General features: G+C 35.9%; 3 protein-coding genes across 7 annotated transcripts; 2 read left to right on the forward strand and 1 right to left on the reverse strand.

The window, feature by feature from the left end:
• Positions 1-748: 748 nt before the first annotated feature.
• Positions 749-5,006, forward strand: LOC112734769 (KH domain-containing protein At4g18375). The gene is made up of 8 exons (XM_025784217.3): positions 749-1,108; positions 1,294-1,904; positions 2,101-2,613; positions 2,795-3,034; positions 3,122-3,391; positions 3,675-3,730; positions 4,062-4,158; positions 4,276-5,006. The coding sequence occupies exons 2-8, from the start codon at positions 1,302-1,304 to the stop codon at positions 4,405-4,407; spliced, it is 1,911 nt and encodes a 636-aa protein (XP_025640002.1). The 5' UTR covers positions 749-1,108; positions 1,294-1,301; the 3' UTR covers positions 4,408-5,006.
• A 3,175-nt stretch (positions 5,007-8,181) lies between these two features.
• On the forward strand, positions 8,182-11,707 carry LOC112734770 (ornithine aminotransferase, mitochondrial). Its single transcript, XM_025784218.3, has 10 exons — positions 8,182-8,445; positions 8,828-8,936; positions 9,059-9,289; positions 9,735-9,894; positions 9,992-10,047; positions 10,402-10,554; positions 10,651-10,748; positions 10,963-11,043; positions 11,140-11,373; positions 11,453-11,707. Exons 1-10 carry the CDS (start codon positions 8,303-8,305, stop codon positions 11,604-11,606), a joined length of 1,419 nt encoding a protein of 472 aa, XP_025640003.1. The 5' UTR covers positions 8,182-8,302; the 3' UTR covers positions 11,607-11,707.
• Positions 11,708-12,092: 385 nt separating this feature from the next.
• Positions 12,093-18,975, reverse strand: LOC112734772 (uncharacterized). 5 transcript variants are annotated; one of them, XM_025784219.3, is made up of 5 exons: positions 18,569-18,975; positions 17,824-17,977; positions 17,565-17,659; positions 15,825-17,248; positions 12,093-12,397 (listed from the first exon to the last, which is right to left on the reverse strand). In XM_025784219.3, the coding sequence occupies exon 4, from the start codon at positions 17,230-17,232 to the stop codon at positions 15,844-15,846; it is 1,389 nt and encodes a 462-aa protein (XP_025640004.1). In that variant the 5' UTR covers positions 17,233-17,248; positions 17,565-17,659; positions 17,824-17,977; positions 18,569-18,975; the 3' UTR covers positions 12,093-12,397; positions 15,825-15,843. The 5 variants fall into 5 exon arrangements, with proteins under 5 accessions (XP_025640004.1, XP_025640005.1, XP_025640007.1 ...); XM_025784220.3 differs by having other exon boundaries at positions 18,332-18,822; XM_025784222.3 differs by having other exon boundaries at positions 18,167-18,818.
• Positions 18,976-19,517: the final 542 nt, after the last annotated feature.

The following is a 19,517-nucleotide window of genomic DNA, read 5'->3' on the forward strand; positions in this document are numbered from 1 at the left end:
GTAATCTTTAGCTCTTCACTAGCATTCAGGAGCTTATCATCGACCATCTCCATGCTATCAACATATTAGTTTAAGTCTAGACTCGAACGATATTTGACTTTTTTAGTGCTTTGTTACACCAGATCATCTTCTTGATATGAAATTCTAGCAAAACTTTTTAAAAACATATTTTTCTCAAATTGTTAGTTATAAAACTTGTATTAAATATATGTAATTTTTTTAATACTTTTATTTTAGTAGCTCAATAATATACTTTTAAACAATATTAATTATTTATCGAATAAAAATAATAAATTATACTCATTTTTTAACATTACTCGTATTTATTTACTGAAACAAGTATTTTAAAAATGGCATTGGAAATTTTGTATTAACAAACCCGAATAGCGATGGCAATGGGTCGGGCATGGTTAAGGCTGGAAGTGAGCCGAGTTGAGCCGAGCTAGACCGAGCTCAAGCTTGGCTCACGAAAATTGAGCTTGGCTCACGGCTCGACTCATTAACAATCGAGCCTATTTCTTAAGCTCAAGCTCAGCTCACCGAAAGCTCACGAGCTGGCTCAAATAAGAGAAACATAAATACATAATCTATAATTCTATATCAATAAATTGTTTATGTATCAATAAATTATAAATTTTTTATTTATGTCCTATATTAAAATTATATGTAAAAAATAAATATAAATATTAAATAATTTTATTGTTATATATATATATATATATAAAATCGAGCCAGCTCACGAGCTAATGAGCTGAGCTTATCCAAGCTCAAGCTCGACTCATTTAATTTATGAGCTCAATTCCAGGCTCAAGCTTGGTTCACTAGCTCACGAGTTTAGCTTATTGAGCTGTTAACGAGTCGAGCTCGAGCTGGCTCATGAGCTGGCTTGACTCACTTCCAGCCCTAGGCATGGTTGATCCCAGTCGAATTTATCAAGTGTGGATGTGGAGAAGGAAAACCCCGCCTACGGCTCTCAGAAATCAGAATCCTCCACTGCGGTCTCCCAACCCTCCCCTTCCCCTTCCCTCTCTTCTCTCTCTCTCTCTCTCTCTCTCTCTCGTTAGGGTTTTACGAAATTGGTTCTTTGTTCTCTCGCCGTCATAATCAGGTATATTCCAAAATCACTGGTTTCGCAGTTTCCAGTTTTCGCCGCTACAACCTATCTTCATAACTCTCTTAGACAGTGGACTTAATGTAGCTCTCTTCTATTTCAATAGCTTGATTATATTTCACTAAAATTGTTCAAAGATTTCCATTCTTTTTCAAACAATATGAGGATTGCTTTGCTTTCAGGAGTTGTTATGTTATTTCCGCGAATGGGTGAGACTGGAAAACGGTATCATTCACAGAGAGACCATGACGGGGACAGAAGGAATCAGAAGAGACGAGTGAACGATGCTGATGAAAAGGGAGACGGTGAATTGGTTGTTTATAGGATACTCTGCCCAGATGATGTTATTGGCAGTGTTATTGGTAAGAATGGAAAAGTGATTAATTCAATAAGGCAAGAAACAAGGGCAAAAATAAAGATTGTGGATCCCTTTCCCGGTGCCAAGGATCGTGTTATAACAATCTACTGCTATGTCAAGGGCAAGGAAGATGTTGAGATTGATGATGAGTTCAATGGTAAGGAGCTTCTGTGTGCTGCACAAGACGCACTTCTCAAGATTCATGCTGCCATTACGAATTCCACTGCTGTAATTGGAGAATGGAGGAAAAAGCGAAAGGCTAAGGAGGAGTGTCAACTCCTTGTGCCATCAAGTCAGGCTGCAAATATCATTGGGAAGGCTGGGGCTACCATTAAGAAGCTGAGGAGTAAGACGACAGCCAATATCAAAGTTGTTGCTAAGGATGCGGCTGACCCGACACACTCCTGTGCTATGGATTTTGATAATTTTGTTTTGGTTAGTATATTCAATATCATGAAACTCTTGCCATTGAAACACAATTTACTTTATGGAATTATTTCTTCTCTTAATTCTAAGATACTCGAAATAATAAATCAAGGTAGTTGTCATTTAACCATTAGTGGAATTGAATGTTGTACAAATTATTTTTGTAACTTTCATCTTACTATATGCTTTCTTCTATTCTGTGTAGATCACTGGTGAGGCAGCAGCAGTGGAAAGGGCCCTATTTGCTGTTTCTTCTATTATGTACAAGTTCGGTCCCAAGGAAGACATCTCTCTTGACACATCTGTGCCAGAAGCCCCACCTAGCATTATTATTCCTTCTGAACTTCCAATTTATCCACCTGGTGGACTATATCCAGTTTCAGACCCTATTATCCCACCTAGATCCCTTCCTCAAATTTTAGGTGCTACAAACATGCGAGATGTACATGGTTATGCTGATGCAGGAAATACATGGCCTATATACTCATCCGCCCTTCCAGCAGCTCCTGGGGCTCTTCCAGCAGCTTCTGGTGTAGGTGCTTCTCGTTCTGAGGAATTAGTCATTAGAATGTTGTGTCCCTCGGACAAGATTGGGCGAGTCATTGGAAAAGGAGGGAGTACAATTAAAAGTATGAGGCAAGCGATTGGTGCTCGTATTGAAGTTGATGATTCGAAGGCAAAGCATGATGAGTGTTTAATCATTATAACAACGATTGAGGTACCCATGTTGTGTCGTATTCTCCACCTTCCGTATAAAGTTGAATTGTTCATGCAAGAAAGTTTATTGTTAAACTTGGTGGAGTCCTTGGTCTACCATATATATTCTCTATTAATAATTGATTGCATACTTCTATTTTATGTTAAAATGGAAACTAATCACTTGGATGTGTATCTTGTAGTCACCAAGTGATCTGAAGTCTATGGCAGTTGAAGCTGTTCTATTGATGCAAGGGAAGATAAACGATGAAGATGATAACACGGTTTCAATTCGGCTTCTAGTTCCATCCAAAGTAATAGGTTGTATCATTGGGAAAAGTGGTTCGATTATTAATGAAATTCGGAAGAGAACTAAAGCAGATATTCGAATTTCTAAAGGTGATAAACCAAAATGTGCAGATGTGAATGATGAACTTGTTGAGGTTTGGCTTCTTTGCTTCATTACTACTTTCCTTGATGCTTAAATTTGCATATTCATTTCATATTATTCGATGTTGTTTTGAATTTAGGTGGGAGGCATAGTTGATTGTGTGAGAGATGCGCTAATCCAGATTATCTTAAGACTGAGAGAAGATGTGTTGAGAGAAAGAGACAATGGCCACAATCCCTCTGTTGGTGCTGAATCCATGTACTCTGGTGGTGCTGGACTTTCAGTGCCATCTGTCCTACCTCCAGTCCCTCCTGTTGCCACACCATTGGCTTATGATCAGAGGACTGAAAGTGAAACTGGCCTTGGAATGTTTTCTTCAAGCAGCCTGTATGGATATGGATCTTTGTCGGTATGTCTCATTTTTTCTTGCCAATGCTCATGTTGCATGGAGGGGACAGGAGTATTATGAGGATAATTCCTTAGAGATGTTCCTTTTATATAACTCAGTAAACCCCTCTCCCCTGGTTTTGCATGGAGCATCTTTGTAGTCCAAACTCCAAACCTTCAAAGTGTTAATATACTGCATTTGTCTTCGTTTTCTGCCTTCTTTTGCTTACATATCACGTATCTCACTTTTTTTTCAGTTTCCAATTATTGTCACTGATCTTGTCTTGATTGATTCTATGTAATAGATGGCAGAGAATGGCTATGGATCGATGCCCCCGTACGCCAGCAAGCTGTATGGAGGGTTAGTATATATTGTTATAAAATTATATGAATTCTTTACTTATGATTTAGTGTGTCTGGATTAGAGTTTGCTAAGTTGATTCTGGGGTACTTGATTCTGGTTATACACTTATACGCAGGTTTAGAGTGATGTGATTTATGTTTGGAAACCTTTATCTGAAAAATGATGATTTTGGCCAATGGGCTTAAACATTTTCAAGCCAAAGTGAAAGCAACTCTATTGCACTTCCACTTATACTTATTCTCTTTTCCACCTTTTTTGTAACATTTTATTAAATTTGTTGATGTTTCTTGTTATTGGACTTATGCTTCTGTATTTTTATTCTGTACAGTCTGCCTCCTCCATCAACTTTGGATATGTTGATTCCTGCTAGTGCTGTTAGTAAGGTTTTGGGTAAAGGAGGGGCAAATATAGCCAATATCAGGAAGGTTTGTTCATTCACACTTTATATAGAAAGTATATTTATCTGAGAATATTGTGTTTTATTGTTGGCTTTCGAAGCTAACTGTGAAATTTGCTTTGTTTAATGTCTTGTTTGGCCCCAGATTTCAGGAGCAATGATAGAAATCTGTGACTCCAATTCTGCCTGGGGTGATCGTATTGCCGTGATATCTGGCACACCTGAACAGAAGTGCGCAGCTGAAAACTTGATCCAGGCTTTCATAATGGCCACCTGAATTATTGAGGTTCTTTCTCGGGGTTTTCGAAGGTGAAAAGTTTAATTATTGAAGCATGTCTTTGTCCTGTCCATAGTTTCAGTAGGTTGGTCCTGTAGAGAGAATATTCTCTGGTTCTTCATCTGGATTCAAGTTCTTCCATAACAGCAGCTTGCAAGATTGTGCCGGAGGATCCATTGATGGTTTTTATATGTAGGAACGATAGCTCCTCCTTTTTTCTTAAGCTACTCTCATTACTATGTTTTCTCTTAGAAATCTAGGATCTCCATGTCCGTTTGGTACTGTCTTTTGCTAGCATGGAGTCATCGCTATTTCCTCAAATTAATTTCAGAGGAACCATAAAGAGGTGGTGATGTTTATGTGGTTCACCCTGTCTCTCCCCTGCTAATAGAAAGTATCTTCCCCAACGATGCAAATGAGACTGAGTCTCTATCACACTCATTTGTTATCGTTGCTTATGCTAGTTGGTTGAAAGTTCTCAAGTTGCCTCATGAATTTGAAGGATTTCAGAAAATTCTGCATCATTTTCTTCCCCATTAATCAAATTCCTTATCCTGTAATCCTGCCATCCATGGTTATGAAGGCATTTTTCAACTATATATGACCATCTCCTTATTATAACATCAAATGCGCTAAATTATATACCTAGGAAACGATAGCCGCCCAATTCTTTTTAACAATAGATATATGTTGAAACAAGATAAGGTAAAATACCAAGGTCATATGGGTCCTTATGTCTTAAAAAGTGGAAGAAAGAAAAGGATCATCTGTCTGAATTGTTATTGACTTCGGTTGGATGAGTGTTCCTTCATCTCCTCGCCTTATCCAATGTAGCACTACTCAATACTCATAATTATGAATCAAAATTATTTTGTAAGTTCCTGTGTATGCTTTTCACTTCTTATGGCTTGTGCCACTCGCAAGGGAGTATTTGTTAGCTGCTACCTTTTCCGTTAGCAAGACCACTGAATCTCCTCATGCCCTTTGAGTGTGGCATTGCGATGGCTTTGCCCTGGTTTCAAGGTCCATTGGCTTTGGACTAAAGTCTTCTCGCATAATGCCACTTCGTCTGATTCTCAAAAAATGAACATGGATGATAAGCAATTGATTTCTGGTATCCTGTATAATTAGTGATCCAGCGGAATAAAAAGTTTGTAGGCAATAGTTGTGTTTTTATTCAACTATTGCTGTCTGACCAATATGACTATTCATAGGATGCAGCTAGATTAAAATTTAAATCATCATAATTCCAGCAACATTTCCTTATTCTATTGAAAAACATTATCTAATCCAGATGTTGTAGCATCAGCATGCTCATAACTATCTCATCGCTTCTCTCTTTAAGCGTAATGAATCTCCTTTCTTTCTATTATATGCTATATCGCCTGGTACTTGTCAGGGATGATTTTCGTGTTTTGCCTTCCCAGGAATTTGGGAATCAGAAATATTCTCCATTTCCCGTTAGTCTTATATATCATTACTCACTTTCACTTATCTCTGCATAATTGCTCTCTAAATATTTCTAGTTATTTAAAAGGATATTCTGCTATACACATGGATTAAAATCTCACTTAGTTATATGCCTATCTTAAGTTTTCTAACAGTTTAGCCCCCCCCCCCCCTCTCTCTTCTCTCTCTCTCTCTCTCTCTCTCTCTGTGTATGCATTAACGTCCATTCTTCCGAGACAAGCTTTGATTATGGCGTCATCATTCTCATCACTGTAGGTGTAGTTTAGGTTTCGGGTTCTTGGTAATTTGATAAGGTCATGCAGGTGAATTGAGGTTAAAATTGCACTTGTTACTTACTATTTGTACATCAATGTGTGTATGATATGATTTGTAGTTATATCATATATTCATATGTAACAAAGTATTAGTGGTTTGGTTTGGTTTGGTTTCAGCCCTCCCAATTGTAATAAACTTTTGCAGTGATAAGGCCACTAATGTTGGTTCCCCCAAAAGATTATGATTTCAACTTGAACGTCACTTATTCAGTTATTTACTTATTTGTACTTATCTTGGGGGGGATGGAGTGTAGACCCCACAACAGTTTAAGCTTATCACCATCGCATATGATATGATTTATTCGTACACGCAATGTGATGCGGAATGGGACTGTATAATTTGTCCTTTCATAATTGCATATAATAATATTTATTTTAGCAAAAAGAGAAATCACTCAACACAATCGCTCCCAAGTCCCAACTCGCCGTTTTCCCCCTGGCGCTCTTCACATTTCAAAACCATGAAAATATTTCAGCTTTATATCCAACCAATATCAGCCTGGGTCCAGAACAAGTTATGCTATTTATATTGTTAAATATTAAGATTTATAATAGTATATAACACATAATTTGGATGATTTCTGGAAAATTCACTCCAAATAACCTAATATTGCAAAAAGAAGGTTAAAAAAAGTGTTGTTGAATGACTTAAAATAATAGAGAAATGAAACCACCCTTCACGTATAGAAAAATATTATCAGAATAAAAGTGATATTATTTTTTAAATAATATTATATTTTTTAATTAGAAAAACACAAAGTCATCCATTTTTCCTTTTTCATTAAAAAAAAAAGAAAAGAAAGTGCATGCAACATATAAGAGTTTTCTTTTTCTCAATCACTAACGTTTGGATATTATTTATTAGTATAAACTCAAAATAATCATAAAATCTAATACAAGTGATAATTATTTAAATTGTTTAAACACCATGTTTTGGATTTAAAATAATTATGATATAACTAATTCTATATTAGTTATTATAAATTTATAATATATATTTAAATAATAAAAAGATAAATTAATACCCAGTATAATAAACTACTCTCATTTATCAAACATAAGCATGAAATTATGACATTCATAAGAATTAAACTCATAAAACGAACAAGTAACAAGAATGTCGGGTTAGTTAAGGTAGGTTTAACAGTTCTTTTTTTCACGTGAGAAAATAATTATCACTTTTTCTTTTTTATATTAGATTAATAATGATATTTTTTTAAATTGTGGATTGTTGTGGGAGTTTTTGAAATGTGAGACGATTTAATTTAAAGAATAGACAGTCCGATTTTTAGAAAGTATAGAAATCAGACCATCTGATTTTTAGATACAAAAATCGAACCATCTAATTTTTGTATTGGAACCTCCCAGTTATGTTTAAAAAGTTAAGGAAAAAATTAAAATACACCAATCAAAAAGTCTGATGTGTGTACTGTGAACTTTGAAAATAAAAAAAAAATTACAACAAAAAATTGGACGCTCTGATTTTATATTGAAAAATTTTTAAAAATCTCATGCAAAGTAATCGGAGTTCCCATACCCAAAAAAAATAACATACAAAGCTAACATGGTTGGTTGGATTGCACAAAGAATTCAACCATAACAAAAAAAAATTTAGCCAAAAATTATTCTATTAAAAAAGAAATTTATTTTTATTTAAAATTTAATTTTATTGCTCAGAGTATCTTTTATATATTAGTAAATTTAAATTAAATTATTTAGTTTTAAATAACTTTTAAATAAGTTAAATTCTCTTCTTTTATAATTTTATCTTTGATAAAAGCTACTTTTGTTAAACACTCAGTTATAAATAAAAAGTATTTTTAATATTTTAAATGTTAAGTATGATTATTGTAAAAATTAATTTAAAAATCAGTTTTCTTTTATTCTAATTTATAAATAAAATAAATATGAAAACTAAAATTCTTAAATGAATTATTAATTCATTTTTGTTTGTTACAACTTGCAAAAGCACGAAAAAGAATGTTGTAATTCTTGCAATTCTAATGTAAGAAAATAAAATAAAATAAAAACCCATTATAAGACGAGTGAGTGACAGAGACAGTTGCCAAAATCCTAAGTAAAGGTTTTGGTGTTAGCTTATTGAATCTTCCATGGCTGCGAGGAGACCCGTCCAGTGTTTGCTGCAAAGGGTTTGCGGCGGAAGCAGACGATTCGGTGTTGCTCTTCAGGGCCATGCTTCTTCTTCCTCTTCTCAGCAACTCATTGACAAGGAATATCAGTACAGCGCCCACAAGTAACCTCCTCTCCCAAACACTATTCTTTTCTTTATGTGTTTCTCTTTGATCCTCAATTCTACTCAGAAAATGAAAATTGGGATTAATTGCGAGTAATAATACCTCTTTGTCTGCTGAGCAGTCTATCACTTCAGTAGAGACTATGAATTTATGTTTTCCTTATGCTCATCGGCATATTTCAAATGCATTCGAGTGTCATTTGATCTGAGTTTATCACTATTGAGCATTTTATTTTTATTTTTAACAAAGAGAAGGATGATGGGGATTTGCTTTGGTTTTGAGACTCTTTTTTTTATTTATTTATATTAATTGTTAACGAGTTTAACTTAACTAATTATTTTAGGTTGATAATTGAAATGATCTTTTCTGATTCAAATGCAGTTACCATCCAATTCCCATTGTGTTTTCTCAAGCAAAGGGAGCTGCTGTGTGGGATCCAGAGGGAAACAAATATCTTGATTTCTTATCTGCTTATTCTGCTGTTAATCAGGTAACATGCTTGTCTCATGGTTATTCCCTAAGCTATAGATCTCAAATTTTGATTCGGAAATGGTGTCCAAATGAGTTATAGAAGTTAATTTCTAATTATTGAAGTGCCTGTCTTTTCCTTAGGGACATTGCCATCCTAAAATTCTGAAAGCCTTAACAGAGCAGGCAGAAAAGCTGACCCTGAGCTCTCGAGCCTTTTACAATGATCGGTTTCCACCATTTGCTGAGCATTTGACAAGTATGCTTGGTTATGATATGGTGCTTCCCATGAACACTGGTGCTGAAGGAGTGGAAACAGCTCTGAAATTAGCAAGAAAGTGGGGTTATGAAAAGAAAAGAATTCCCAAAGATGAGGTATAACAATGAGATCATCTTAATAGTAGTCATATCTTAATGTTTTACATTTTCCAAGGGTATGGGGTTGAAGTGAATGTTTGCTTAGTGTGGGACTGTGGCCTAGTACACAAGGAATATCTCATGACATGCTAAGCGGAAATCCACAATACTTTATGACCTTATTTTTCCTCCCCCAACCCCCTTTTCTCTGTGGATATTAATAGTATTTGCAAAACTAAAGGGAGAAACGCGTTAGCTATGGCCTGAAGAATCTGTTTTGACATATATTCTCAATAAATATTTTGGAAACTAAATTCATGTAAGATGTATTGGTACTCCTCCTCTGCAAAGATAAAATGAAGGAAGTCTACTCTTCAAAATATAGCATCTTCTTTTCTGTTTGAGATGCAGATTTGAATTTTCCTGGTGTTTGTCTATTTATGTTCACGGATACTTGTGGCAGGCTATTATTGTGTCATGTTGTGGCTGCTTCCATGGCCGTACACTAGCTGTTATATCTATGAGTTGTGACAATGAAGCTACCCGGGGTTTTGGTCCTTTATTGCCTGGCCATCTTAAAGTTGATTTTGGTGATGCAGAAGCCCTTGAAAGAATTTTTAAAGGTTCTTAGTGCCCCGATATTTTGCTTTACATTTTCATCACTATATTTTAGTTTAAATTGACTGATCTTTGATTTTTTTTTTCTCTGAAAAAATTCAGAAAAAGGAGAACACATAGCTGGCTTTCTTTTGGAACCCATCCAGGGTGAAGCTGGGGTATGATCTTTTGAGAACACTTAATCTGCTTGGCAACACTCACCTTGTTGGTTGAATTGAAAATTGAGATGCTAAAGAAGTTGCTATATACATTATACCCTGATGTTATAATTTGATGGTGTTATTTCCGGTCTCACCATTTGATTGTTTTATATTATGTTTAAATAGTGTGGGAAATCCTTGTTGCTTCTTCAAATTCTTTGGCTAAGAAAAAGATAAAAGTGTGCTTATAGATTTCATTTTGGTCAAGAGCGATGACATTCGGTTGAATATTCACATTTTTATTATGTTCTGATTTCTCAAAGTACATATCTCGGTTGCATCTTTTGATATGTTTTTATTATTTATTTGAAGGTAATCATTCCTCCGGATGGCTATTTGAAAGCTGTTAGAGATCTTTGCACCAGATATAATGTGCTGATGATTGCAGACGAAATACAAACTGGGTTAGCAAGAACGGGGAAGATGCTGGCTTGTGACTGGGAAGAAGTTCGCCCAGATGTTGTGGTTAGAAATTAGAAATCAGCTTAACCTTGTGAATTGTATATCTTTTTATTCTTTCCCAGCACTATGAGTTGAACCTTATTCTGTCTTTCTACTCAGATACTAGGGAAAGCATTGGGTGGAGGAGTTTTTCCTGTGAGTGCAGTTCTTGCAGACAAGGATGTAATGCTTTGTATAAAACCAGGAGAGCATGGAAGGTTTGATTTTATCATACAAATGCTTTTTATAAATGGTCCTTATTATGATTCCTTTATTTACATTTTCTTGCCGATAGTTGTGAGTGTTGTCTGAAGTTTTATACTTCTGTTTACCACCTGGCAATATAATTTCGTTTATTGAAATGAAAACAAATTTGTTTATTAATTAAACAAGGGAAGAATGCTGAACTTCTTTGTATATTATTGATTACAGTACCTTTGGCGGGAACCCATTGGCCAGTGCAGTCGCAATTGCGGCACTAAATGTGATCAAAGAGGAGAGGCTTGTCGAAAGGTATCAAGTGCAGTCCCAACCCCATGCTTGTCATGCATTTTTCAATTATAATCTTGTAGTTGTTCCTTTATTTTATCTTGCATATGCTATTAACAGATCTGAGCAACTGGGAGAGGAGCTCGGCCGCGAGCTGCACAAGATTCAGCAACAATACCCGAAGTATGTGAAGGAGGTTCGCGGACGAGGATTGTTCGGCGCGGTGGAGCTTAACAGCAAGAGCTTGTCCCCTGTATCAGCCTATGATTTGTGCGAAAAGCTGAAGGATAGAGGAGTCCTTGCGAAGCCGACACACGATACAATTATCCGCTTTACGCCTCCACTTTGCATCAGGTAAGCAAATGCAGTACGGTTTGAACAATGCCCTTTCTAAAAGATTTGACATAAAATGATAAAAGTAAATCTTTTGCAGTTGGGATGAGATACAAGAAGGTTCTAAGGCCCTGGCTGATGTCTTGGAAATTGATTTACCCAAGCTTCAAAAGACGAAGCCAAAACATGATGCTTCTCAAGTTGCCTCCCATTCCCATGCATGCGATCGTTGCGGTCGACTCTTGTACGGTTGAATCATTAGAGCACCCTTCTATTCTACTATATAAAAGAGGAGAATAATTTTGTAATATCCTCACACTATTCAATAATCGAGATTAATTTCTTGACAACAAAACTAATCGTAACGTTTTACAGGCCAATTACTCACTTCTTTTATGCACGTGTTTTTAATTATTATTTTACTTTTAGGCTTTTAGCAACGCAAGAGACCTATGAAACTAAGGAGAAAAAGCGAGTTGAATTATCAGCTAAAAAATTAGGTTGGAAACCCGAATAAATTATACGTATATTTATACACAAATACATAATTAATTTTAATAGTTGATTTTAGTAGGCATAATATTTTTGTAATAATAAATATAAAAGATTGTGTATGGCCGTTTCAGTTATACTCTAATATGTTATGTTGTCTGTCCTGTGATTTACTATATTCTCATGTCAGTATAATAACGTCAGTTGCAAATCTCAGATCAAGATATTCTCTTCTAGGGAGGATGTTCTTTTCTTCCTAATCTGGTTGCTATATCTTTTTCATTTTAAAATAATTGCAGGAGATAGCAAAAGAATAACTCCAGTCAACAAGTTTCTTAAAACACACAATGATGTTACACACATAGACCAATTTATATATATATTATATCCGAATACTGAATGTAATTGAATGACTTCAAAATGATCCAACACAAGAAACCCCAACACATGATGATGGCAACATTGTATCATCATCAATTCATCATCATCCATTTTGGTGAAGGCAGGCTCTGAGGCACGCACGCCTTGCTCCTCGTACTCGACCTTCCGAGTCCTACATTAAAGAAACAAAATACGTTAAATACTGATAATTATGTAATAGCATGGGCACTTCCAAGATGCTTAGGCCCGCCTGCAATTACTGTAGAAAATTTGGAAGAGAAAGTAGTCAAAATAGTCAATTTGGTCTTATCCAAGCTACAGGTGCAGTATGAAAGATGAGACACTGTTTATATGTTTGAAGTGACACTAGTGTCTACAGAAAATGTAGTCAAATGAGAAGATTGTCTTGAAAATCTGCATTACATGCACATCTCTTGTAACGATTTCAGAACTTCAAAACAAGTTCTCAAATTACAATGTGTTATGCAGCAAATGGATAATATATATGTTGAAAAATCTTCAAAAGACCAGAACTTTGCCATTTAGATTAGTACCCTCTATTCTGATAATGTAAAATAAACATCACATAGTCATAAATGTTCAACAAAATATTGCTTAAGGACCTGGTAAGGCAAAGTTTGCTTTCACATAACCACATTAGTCAATTTCACATATATATAACACCTTCAAGAAGAGAATAATAAACAAAACTTTTTTTTCTTTCTTCTTCACCCAATAGACAAATTAAAAAGAACAAAGAAATATCACCACCATGTCCTAAAAAATATCAGAAATTGGAGACGAATGAAGATTAATAGTCAACCAGATAGAGTGACAGATAAAATCAAACATGCATAAGAGGATTGCCAAGAACTAGAAATCACAGCTAAATAACAAGGCATTTGCCATCTGCACATGGGTCAAAACTTGTGAATATAATATCTCCAAACTGAAGCCCTACAAACATAGATTGGTAGATAAAGAAAGACTTCCACAAAAAAAAAAAAAAAAAAATTATAAAGCCACGGCCAATCTTTTCTTTCCTCCTTTTCCATTAGGCTATATTTTAGAATGCTTAGCATATGATGAAGATCAGTGCTATCCAATAAGCTACAAGCCTATACATAGTTATGTACCACGTCAAGAGTAGTGGTGTGTCTAACTCCTTTTTCTCTAATACAATGAAGATCTAGTATTTCTAGCTTTGAGCTTATCATTTCACTTTACTTAACTAGTCTCTCAGACTATTTGCAACCTCTATGAAGAACTAAACATACACTTATGTAAGCTGCCGGCTAATATTACTTCCATAATCAAATAAATAACACTTTTTAAAATAGGCTTGTGAATTGAGAAAAACACTACATAAGACTAAATGTTAAAGATTTGATTGTATTTAACAAAATTATTCTTACATTCCTTTTCATGGCGAATAATGATCTTGCTACTAGGGAAGAAAAATAAGAGCCTATTTTGTTTCGAGTTTGTGTTTTCTATTTTAGAAGTTTTGCAAAGTAAAAAGTGAATAAAGAAAAAGTAAGTTTTGGGAAAAACAAATATTATTTTAATCAATTTCTTAAAATGAGAAATAGAAATATTGAGAACTAAAACCAATTAAAGTCTTTAAAAAGAAAATGTGAACTGCATAGAGGCTTAAAATTCTACTTACTTTATGTCTACAACAACGTTCATAGTTCCGGACTTTAACATTTAGTATTACTTAGTAAGCCTTTTTGCCTTCTAAAAGAGCCAAGTTGTCAATATAATTTAATTACTTTACTTACTTTTTAATCTTGTTGGAGATACTAATAAATTTAGAACCTTGATACTGCCCCAAAAAAAAAAAAAAAAAAACCTTTCCAGTAACACTACTTCCAATCCTGCCTTCTCAAGATATCCAAGTTATTAATTTGTTAAACACCTTACCAATGCCAATTTGGACCGTATAAGGAACGATAATCTTCTGTTCTTCTTGAAATATTGCACAGACATCATTCATTGCTACCTTGTACATTTTATTCAAGACTTCTCGTTAATAATCAATAAATCATATTATATGTTCCCTAGTATGGTCTCCAATGTGCCTGTCATAGCCTGATAAAGTTTAAGTATATTGTGAACATGAACTCTACTATTAATGCACAGTCCAATTTTAATAGCTATTCGTTAAAATGACTTTATTTCCCCCCAATGTTAACCATTCTATAGGAAATTAGAATATATTATAATAGCATAATAATAACTCCAGGACTTTTTTAATTAATATATACTGAGATATTAAATTATCTTTTAGATACTTTAGTCAAGAATTGATACATAAATACACTGTTTAAAGGTTAATAAATCTTAACATGACTCAATAACTACATAGATACAACAATGATAACAACCATGTCTTATTCTAATATTCTATTAGCTAGGTTTCGTCGCTTAACTCCATTACCTTCCGAGCATATAATATTAGTATTAAATTCATATATAAAATAGAAAACCTACCTAATCCTAAATTAATAAATAAATAAAGCATTAGCATTCAAATTAAATATAAAAAAATATATAGTTTTAAAATGTTAATTCTTGGAAATTAAATAACTAATCATAATTACTTACTAGACAAAAATGGAAATTAATTTATATTTTTTTAAAGCCTACCTACATTGACAAGCTAAGGTAGCCAGCAATTCAACGACTTGATGCGAATCTTATAAAAGTTCCATTCAGAAAATATAACACAGTTTCTTTATATAATAATGAAGAAAAAAAATCAAATTAACAAAAAAAAAAAAAAAAGAAAGAAAGAAGAAGAATAATTAAGCTAATGAATGTCTTTCCTTTTTTTCCCCCAAAAGTAAAATGTGCTAACAAAAAATCAACTACCACATATTTGTATATAAATTCATGTATTCTTTTAATTCAATTTCAATATATGTTTTATATTACAAAATATATTTTATATCAGTAACGAATTTAGTTGTATTTTTTTTTCTTCAAACAATGGCGAGTAAAACTAGATTGGAGGAGCGGTAAGATTGTGTAAAATTTAGAGGCAACGTGCATGGAGCTTAGAAGAGATGAATGAGGCATTGAATGATTGGAAAATAAATTAGTAGTAAGATTAGCATATAGCCCCCAGTGGATGAGTAACACATGGGTTTGTTGATGTGAATGAAAACAAAAGCTTAGCAAGAAAATGCTACTATGCTAGTGAGAGGGAGACAACCAGCCGATTCACATTCACACCATCCCATGCCATCATCATAGTAATTTACTAATTACTTTATGGTTACCGAGAAACTCACATTCAAATTTCTTGTGCATTCTTCTATGAAATACTATATTTCCATTTACACGTCATAAAAGACAACCCTGCTTTTTGTTTCATATATTTAATTTTTAATTAAATGACATGGTGTTCTACTACTACTAGGTAACAAGCTAGGTTTAGCATTGAAAGAAGTGGTCAACAGATCAAACAAGAAAAATGAGAGTGCATCCCCGCCCAATGCATCAAATGTTATTAACAGCAAACATAAAACAAATTAAGGGGAGAGAGAGAGAGAGAAAAGCAAAATATAAAAGATGGTTGGGTTTTGTCTTACCAGGGTAGTGGCCGGAAGGTCATGAGTTCTTGGATTTGCCCTTGTGGTCGGAATGGCGGGTTCCATCGCCGTAGTAGAGGTGCAAGCGGCCATCAAATGCGGGTGATGAGAACTGATGGTGTTGGTGGTTGTCGATGGGAGGAGGCGGAGCAGCGGTGGGTGCGGCAGCTCCAATGAAGAAAGGAACAGTGGATCCGTCCATAGGCAGCGAGAACCTCTGGAGGTGAGGCAAGAAATGTGACGGAGAATTGGACTGAAGGGTCCCCCTATTGTTGTTGTAAGCAGCAAGGCCAGAGGCAGAAGCAGATACAGAAGCCGGAGAAATGGTGAAGTTGAGGTTGTAATCAGTGTCGCCAGCACTGTGATGATGGTTATGAGAGTGAGAGGATGTAACCACAGCTGGCATGAACTGATCAGGGATGAAGGAGTAGTGGTGCTGCTGCTGCTGCTGCTGATCATTATTAAAGGATATGGCCTCAGCTAGGGTATGATGTCCCAGTTGGATCTGGTGTTGGTGTTGATGGGTTCTTGAAGATGAAGAGGGGCCTACGAGAACCTGGTTGAAGTAATCCATGGGTGCTGAACCCCATTGCTGCTGCTGCTGCTGCTGTTGTTGTTGCCTTGCCGCTTTGTGGAAGAGAGCAGCAGCAGGCTCATCAGAAGTAGGACTAGTTGTTGTTGGAACCGCAGTGGTGATGCCACCTGTGAGTAGCTCAGTAAACGAAGGAGAAATTGGGTTCATGTTGTGATGCTGCTGCTGATGCTGTTGCTGTTGCTGATGATGAACAAGGTTATTCTGATGCTGATTATTGTTGCACTTGTCTTTCTTCTTCTCCTTGGCCGCTCTCTCCCTTGCCCTCTCCCTCGCTTTCACGCGGATATCGGACCGAGACAGGGACAACCCGGACCCCTTGCTCGTCTCTGAGGTGCTGCTGCAAGCCGACTTCGAAAGTGACATATTCTGGCTGTTCTGCTTCTGCTTCTGCTGCTCCTCTATGTCTATGTCCGCATCGTCGGCGCCTGCACCGCCCCTCTTCTCATCGCTCGGTTGCTTCGGGGTTTCAGGGAAGGTGGTGTTCAAGGATGGAAGCTCGGCAATGGCGTCTTGAGCAGACTTGATGAGCCACTCCACGGCCTTGCTGGGCTGGTCATAGCCCAATCGGTCTTGGAGGTCATAAAACTGAATGGCGGTGGTGACGGAGAGCCTGACCCTTCTGTCTCTCAGGCCCTTAGAGGTCATTACCTTGCTATGGCGATCTTTGCCGCCGGAAGCTCTAGAAACCCTTATGATCCTGGAGGAATGGTGCCAGGCTGCTCCTATCTTGGCTTTGTTGGTGGGGTCGGTCCTGCCATTAGCGAGCCTGGGGAACTTACACGCCTGTGGTTGGATCTCATCCTCCTCCTCCATGCCACAACAATCATACCTTTGCAAAAGAAACAAATCCCCCTAATTAATTTTGTGCTTCAGAGCTGGAGAGAGAAACAAAAAGCCTGGGCTTGCATTGATGACCATAATTCAGACACACTGCTTTTCTCTCTCTCCTCTGATAACATAAAAAAGCCTTCTTTTTACGCTCTCATATATCACCCTCCAAGTCAGAGACGCCTTCAAGTTTTAAACCCAAACCCACACCACTCAAAGTAATTATTATTATTACCACTATTTACTACATGCACATCAAAACTAAACCTACATATGGCCCGGCCCCTACAGTGTTATCTATTCTGTCTAATGTGTACCTTCAATCTAACTCTTTCTGCTTTGTTTTTAAGCGTCTTCGATCTCAGCCACGCCCCTCCTTCTCCCTGTACTTGTAGCTTTCTCTTCTTTCCCCCTAACACATACACATTATGCAAATACCTCATTAGAATTGTTAGTTAGGGCTTAGTAGTTGCAAAAAGTATTGATTGTCACTGTTCATTAACTAATAAAAGCGCTATCCATGAAATGCTGAAAATAAAATGATTAAAAAAAAGAGGGGTTCGAGAGTGTCATTACTTTGAACAATGTTGGGTGGGCTTCCGTGACAGGTGTTAAGCTCTCAACCAAGGACACAAAAAGAAACAAGATAAACCCGCTATCTTGATCGATGCTTTTCAGTTTCACAATTCAAGCGCTTTCCTTTCCTCCCACAGCTCACAGATCTGTCTACCTGAGCTTCCATTATTGCGTCAAAAACCAAAAAACAGATATTAAATACCATAACTTGAAAATCTTCACCTCATTACAACTACCAACAACACACTTTTCAGATCAGTGCCAACATTTTGCCAGAAACCATAGTCAAATAGAATATCAGAGAGAGATGGACTAGGAGGGGGAGAATGAAACAGAGAGAGACCTTGATTGGTGCATGCCAGATTTCATGAATTGTTAAATTTTACAAATGAGTAGTTTGAAATGCCAAAAAGTTTGAAAGAAAAGACTTGATTTTTCCTTCTTTTTCCTTTTGTAACCTTAAAACCTAGGACAAGATCGAGTGACAAGACCAGAAATAATCCACTACCATAGCATGGTACAACATATATCTTGTGTAGTATGAACTGAATTGGGAGTTTGTTGTGCACTTAATTTTGTGTCTCTGAAACTGCACATCTAAAGAAGAGAATGCTGTAGGGTTTTCTGGTGGGTGAGAAATGGAAAGAAAGTGGAAGAAAATATCCGGGTATATGGGAATTGCGTAGTTTGTAGAGAGAGAAAGAGAGACACAGCGCGTATTTTATGTAAGAGAAAAACACTATACCTCCTTTAACAAAAACAAGAGTAACAAAGATCAACTAGTTGTTTCTTCAAAGAGCTTGAAGAAGAAGAAGAAGAAGAAGAAGGAGAAGGGTGGTTGTAGTTGTGGGTGAAGGTGATGTTCCCCATTCGAACAATGACCGGGCTTATCAGGAAAGGCCAGACACAACGCTATGCTTCCACAGTTTATTATGCTATGCACTCACTCCTTCACATTTCTCCCTGCTTTCTCCTTTATTTACACTATTACCCACTCTCATTCATTTTATTAATAATATCTTCTCTATATAGTATGCCATCTTATGCTTTTCTTTTTTCTCTTTCTCCAATTCCTCCCCATCAAATTTAATTCAAACGTACGATCCAACAAATACCAACAGGAAACCCCCTCAGTTTTATTTCACTTCCTCCCTTCTCAATACGACACTCATTTTTGTTCGGACTTATCATCTACCTTTTTACCTTCAAATACAAATACATACACGTATATGCTTATGCTTTCGCTATACATCAAATATCACCTACAAAATTCTCCCCTTTTTTTTACCACCTCGTTACCACAAAACCCAAACTGATGAAACAAAATTCACAGCAAATTAAATTCATCGGCTTAGGAGTTGTATATGTTCCATTTATCGTTATTTTTAGTTCACCTTTTCTTCTCCCGTTACCTTTTTTTTTTTATTACGGTCTGATTTATTTCTTCATTTTCCCCCATTTTCTTAAAACAAAATTCAGCCTTTGACAACACGCGATTGGGCTTCTTTTTAAGTGGGGTGGGGGGCCTTTTTCTTGTTTCCAAGTACTTTCCATACTTTTTCCTATTGCATGCATAATAATACCAATAAAAAATTGGTGCATCTAGATATTCATCTTTATTCTTTAATTAGTTATTATCTATAAAAAATTTAACAAAATAATTATAATAAATATTTTTAGATATTATATCTTAA

The sequence above is a fragment of the Arachis hypogaea genome, chromosome 3 (assembly GCF_003086295.3).
Source record: "Arachis hypogaea cultivar Tifrunner chromosome 3, arahy.Tifrunner.gnm2.J5K5, whole genome shotgun sequence".
Taxonomy (NCBI): Eukaryota; Viridiplantae; Streptophyta; class Magnoliopsida; order Fabales; family Fabaceae; genus Arachis; species Arachis hypogaea.